We start from the raw sequence: 5,719 nt of genomic DNA on the forward strand, positions 1-5,719 counted from the left end.
ATCTTCGCCGGTGAAAGGAAGACCTTGGGGCAGCGCCTGGTCAAAGACTAAGCCCAGGTACTCCAAACGATGAGAGGATTGCTACAGTGACTTCTGGAGATTCACTATGGGGATCCCTTGAGACCTAAGCAGAGCCAAAACAGGGGCAAGCACCTTAGTGAAGACCCAAGGTGTAATGAGCAGGCTGAATGGAATTGTGACAAAATGGTAGTGTTGCGTGTGCACAGCAAAACTTGGGTAGTGCTTATAAGTATGAAAAATATGGATATGCAAGTATGCATGTTTGAAGTCCACAGAGGCCAGTAAATTGCATGGGTAAATGGAGGAAGTAACTGATAGGATATACTCTATTTGGAACTTTTGGAATCTGCAGGATCCCACTGAGAATCTTCATATCAAGAACAGAGTGAACCTTCCCCCTTTGCTTTGGGGAGCAGAATTAACCCATCGATCCCCTCCCCGTTCTATGGGACCGGGAGCGATGCAGATTGCACTTCAATAGCTTATTTCCAGTGTAAAGGTGACACGGGGGGTCTTTTGGACCCCCAGCATCACCTTAAAGAGTACCTGTCACCACCATCTGCTATCACATGGGGGGGCTTGTAAGCCCCCCCCCCATGTGATAGCAGTCAAAGTAAAAAAACAAAACGTTTTTTAAAATAAAATAAATCTAATAATAATAAAAAAATGTAAAAGTCCCCCACGAGCACGCGCGTCGCCACGTAAACACGCGTCGGGTGCGCCTACGTATGAAAACGACGAACGCGCTACACATGTTGGGTATCACCGCGCATGCCGGAGTGAGAGCAATAATTCTAGGGCCAGTATTTGGGGTATCTCTAAATTGATTACCTCTGGGGGTTTTTAAAGCGTCTTCTATGGACTTTTTGGGGTACTGCAGTTTTTTGCCGTTTCACGGACGCACAGAATTTGTAACCTGGGCATGTTGGGTATCGTTTTACTCGTTGTAACCTCATCTTTTATATTTCTTTAAAAAAATGGGTATTTTGTTGTGTTTTGGAGCTTTTAATTAAATTTTTCACTAAATGTTGGGGTTTAATAAGGAGTTGCGCTAATATTGTGCAACATAAAAATTTGCAACTACCACCATTTTATTCTATAGGGTCTTGGCATTCAGAAAATATATAATGTTTGGGGGTTTTAAGTCATTTTCAGGCCTAAAATGTGTAATATAACATGGGTGCAAAAAAAAACAAAACGGCCTCAGTCATGAATCGGTTAAGACAGACATCTTGAATAAAGTAAGTTTTCAAATAAGTAAATATATTTATTGAAAAATCATTTAATTTATATTTACTTAGTGTTTTTTTAATGACATTACCTCATAATCTGAGGTGTTCATTATTTTTAATGTAACATACCTGGTAGCCATTTAGATCAGAGAAAAACTTATTTTGGCTGTTTATGTCTGAGGATATTCTCATCACAATTTCACGATTTGATTCACCTCGGATGTCCACAATATTCGTTATTTCTGGAGACTGGCCTTCAAATCCTGAAAAAAATAAAAATATATCTTGATGGTAACCCAACGATATAATGAAGATTCAAGTTATGTACATTACCCCCATATTTACCCCTATTTTCAACTCTAATTCTGGCCCTAATCACGTAGATTTGCTCTCCATTCTCCAAGTCAAGCATCAGAGATCAGTAGTGGGTAACTGGTTAGATTTTGAAGACCTCAAAATGTGGCCCCAGATGCTTTTAGCCAATGTTTAATGCTGATAAAAGGCATCACCAGGTAAATGTAGACCCTAAAAAAAGGTGCAGAACATAAGGAGCCCCAGTATTTACCACCACACTCTGCAAGGGTTGATGGATGTTGCTGCACAATGGCTCCCAGTTTTTGGCCCTCAGATGCACCCATATTGACAAAAGCTGAAACAAACAAGACAAAGTACAAAATCGAGAGACAAGGTTGTGTTCAAAAACAAGCAAGAGGGCAGTGAGGCGGCACACATGAAATTGAACAGATATGTGAAGGGTTGGGGCAGGTAGTAGACATCAAGCCCTGTCGTTCTACCTCTTGAGCCTTTTTTCTGCACCAAGGCCCACTATCAAAGATTTCTAAAACGGAAAGAATACCAAGGCAGCTTGGTTGACTCAAGGATAACATCAGTGGTCTTATGCTTTAAAATTTCCAACAGATATGCGTCACTCAGAACACTTTGCATTTCAACTGCTAGTTATGAATTGATGGTCCTGGGAAGTACCACTCAATGGCCCCATAGCTCCAAAAGTTTCAGAGAATACCTCAGAAATACTATGAGGGCCTTTCTCTGCTCTATTTAGGCTATACCGATCAGCTTGCTTTTGATATCAGTTAGAGACATTTCTGAGATCTTTCAGAATTCATTACAGATTCACCTGACCTGCAGTTGACCTTTTTTTGAACTTCAAGCTGCTTTTGTATTGCCATAAGTGTGTTTGGGGAGAGAAGCAATTCTGATGCAAAAAGCCTGTTGACAATGACTCTAAAGTCAGCTACTGATGCCGGCAACATACCAGGTTCCAGGGGATGAATAATTATGTTCCTCTTACACAACTAAAGATTATAAAGGGATTTTCTCTAAGCTTTTTCACATTCTCTTAAGTTATTTTATTGCCAAGTTGCCAGCATAACAATTTTAAAGTTTGACTTCATCTACAAAGAGGCACATAACCAAGTTAACGCATATTAGGCATGCATTTAAATGGGTGATGTTGAAATTTGCAGTGAGCATTCTTTTACTTCTCTTCTAATACATGTTTAAGTCTAAAACTGCACTATACACAGTCAAATTTTGATCAGTTCTACAAAACAGAAGATACTAATAGATGCATTATTCCTGTCCAATCCAGCTGTTTTTAGAAGCAGTGTGTGCAGTTTTATTTCCACAGAGATTGAACGTCACTGACCAAAAGTAGTCAGAGAAAATGCAGTTTGAAAAAATAGAAAACTCCTTAGTTATGGATACTAGGATAAGCTGAGAAGTTCATATAAATGCTGCAGTCAGCAGACATCTACAGAGTCTGCATTGCATGCATGTCCAACTCTTCTGATGTCTTAGGCATCTTACAGTACTAAAGTAGCATTACATGTATGCTAACAGGGATGTAAAAAAGTATGCACTGTATAGCCAAAGTTGTTTTTTTGTGTCAGATAGCTTAGTAAAGGGTTAAAACATGCACATTTATCAGTGGTTCCACTAGGGAAATTTCTTTTCACTTCCTATTCAGGAGATGTAGCAGAAAGTGAGAGGAAATCTCTACAAAAAGTCAGGGGAATTTACCAATTAGAGGAAAAGGTGTCTCCACTGGCCGATTTAAAATGTACCTCTTCTACTGATCACTCAAAATTTTGGGATTTCCCATGACTTTTTTTTTTCCCCAGAGACAATGGCCTGCAGTACAAATAGATGGGTGAATCTACCCAATGAGGACACAGACCGTAATAAAAACGTGATAGATTGGCTATATATACCTACAGTATATAGCACAGCATTGTGTAGAAGTGAGCTTTTATATAAGTGCTGTATACAAGATTTTTTTTAAGGAACCTATAATAGTTTGTCAATTTTACTTTTAACATTTACAGGCTGATAAAATTATATATTTTTTAAAATAATTGTATATCATCTTTATTTTACAAATTAAATACAGAATGCGGAGATGATACCAAATTTGCAGAGTATTTTTGTCTCAGAATAGAAAGCCTAGCACTGGCTTCTTCCTTTGAGTCATTCAGACGTGTTTAATTCACTTCCTGCTAGCAACACCTGTTCACCACACACGTTATTACAGCAAAGCAGGAAATTCAGCTCAGTGGAAAAAAGGAAAGGGGTGGACAATTGCAGTATGTACAATTTGTAAATATGTTCACTATTTCATATTTACCCAATCCCAAAATGAAAATATATTTGAAAAAATTATGGATATAATACCATGCATTTATTCTATTTAAGCAATACACAGACAATGTATACACCAATGTGAATGAATGTGAGTGATCATGCCACAAGTACATGTTCAAATCAAATCAAAGAATGTTAAGAATATAAAGTGCTTCTGGGTTCTTTCAGGTGCATTTTAAAAACTGAGTGCAAGTTTTTCCTGTAGACAAGAGGCCAAAATGAAAACTACATGAGCCCACTGGAGCTTAGAGATCTAGTGAAATCTATACAGGAACCATAGGTTTCCTTCGGTGGGAACACTTATTCTGGAGAGAAGTGCTAAAGATGAGATTTCTCCTATACTTTGAGGAAACTTTCTCACATATTTTTCTGTAACTATGGTGCAGGAAGTGAGGAAAATATCACCCCACAAAAGGACATAATAAAACATGACAGAGGTTCAAACCCATCTCCACTTTATTTTAGACCAGGCTAAAAACTTTTGGCTTGGAGTTGCATTTTAATGTATAGCTAGCAAGATGTAAAAACAAAAAAATTTCACATGCATTACACATATAGAAGAAAAAATAAACTCCAATTATTCAGGGCAAAGTGACAGGTTACTTTGATGGTGCACCCCCATCCACTTATATGCGCCTAAGCCATGCTCCTATATTCATTTGTTGGAGCCCTTGGAAATAACTGGTATTTTGAGGTATGGGGAGCATGCAACCTTCTCCCCTTCATCCCAGTAGGCAGTGCTCGGGTTTGAGTAGCCTTTTACCAAGCACAACCACTGCAACCAACAGAAGGGGAGAAGGCAATTAACCTTGTGTTAGGCTCCATTCACACATGAGCGGTTTTCCTGGAGTATTCGCGCAAGCGGAAATGCACTAAACATAAAAAACAATGCATAGCAATGTGCATTGTTCAGACTATTGCAGCGGCCGCACGGTACGAAACCTCGCGTCCCTCAAAATATTCCAAGCACGATTTTATGGACGGATTCTGCACATTCCAGCTATAGTAATAGCCGCACGTATGTTACCGTTTGCGTGGCTTCAGTTCGCTGTGTGCGAATGGAGCCCAAGGGCCAACATCGATTAGGGAAGGTAAGTATGAGGATGGGTGCCCTATCAAGAGAACTTCTCACTTTTCCCTGAATTTCACCCAGCAGGTCCCCGAGACAATTAAAAGTAAAAGATAACACAAGAAAATAAATATAATATATGCAGGTACTGTAATTTCACATAACCTCATAGTAGCTGGAACACATGCTCACCCTGAACGTTGTAAAGTCGTACTGAGTGCGTTATGTGGTTGAAGAAACAAACAACTTCACTGAAAATACTTCCATGAGTGACTCTTATAATTGGTGGGTCAGAAACATATGGCTGAAAGAGAATTAAAAAAATATAAATTAAAAACCTGATACACTTTGGTTGCTATTAACATACATACAAGAGAAGTCTTGCTGTAGTTTATTTAAGATACCCTAGTTCTAGTTAACGTCTCAACACAAATATGAAGCAATATGTACAGTATTTTCCGCAAGTACACACTTTAGGTTTCTCTCGAAGGTAATCTGTCAAACTGGGTAACTAATACTTTTCCTGAGTGGCCTGCTGAGTTAAAACAGGGTAAAGGGAGGCCAGCAGTTAGGAAGTCATTCATATCCTTTTTCCATTCAAACAAACATTCTGCTGAGCAAAATGTCCCAGTTCATGGACCTGTGGGCCTATCCCACTACCTGAGGGAGGTCAAGTTGTCCATGCAGGACCAATGCCTGTCATAGGCTGAGTACTAAAATTATATATATATAT

The 5,719-nt window shown here is 38.9% G+C and overlaps 1 protein-coding gene across 2 annotated transcripts in view; it reads right to left on the bottom strand.

Moving 5' to 3' along the window:
• MAN2A1 (mannosidase alpha class 2A member 1) overlaps window positions 1-5,719 on the bottom strand; it is a 126,109-nt gene that overhangs the window by 19,198 nt on the left and 101,192 nt on the right. For both annotated transcript variants that reach the window (XM_018559312.1, XM_018559313.1), the window contains 2 exons: window positions 5,179-5,290; window positions 1,383-1,516 (listed from right to left, as the gene is read on the bottom strand). In XM_018559312.1, the coding sequence (XP_018414814.1) occupies window positions 1,383-1,516; window positions 5,179-5,290 (246 nt within the window). The remainder of the gene's footprint in view (window positions 1-1,382; window positions 1,517-5,178; window positions 5,291-5,719) is intronic.

This window comes from Nanorana parkeri, unplaced genomic scaffold, assembly GCF_000935625.1.
Source record: "Nanorana parkeri isolate BGI_ZX_2015 unplaced genomic scaffold, ASM93562v1 scaffold388, whole genome shotgun sequence".
Classification (NCBI taxonomy): domain Eukaryota; kingdom Metazoa; phylum Chordata; class Amphibia; order Anura; family Dicroglossidae; genus Nanorana; species Nanorana parkeri.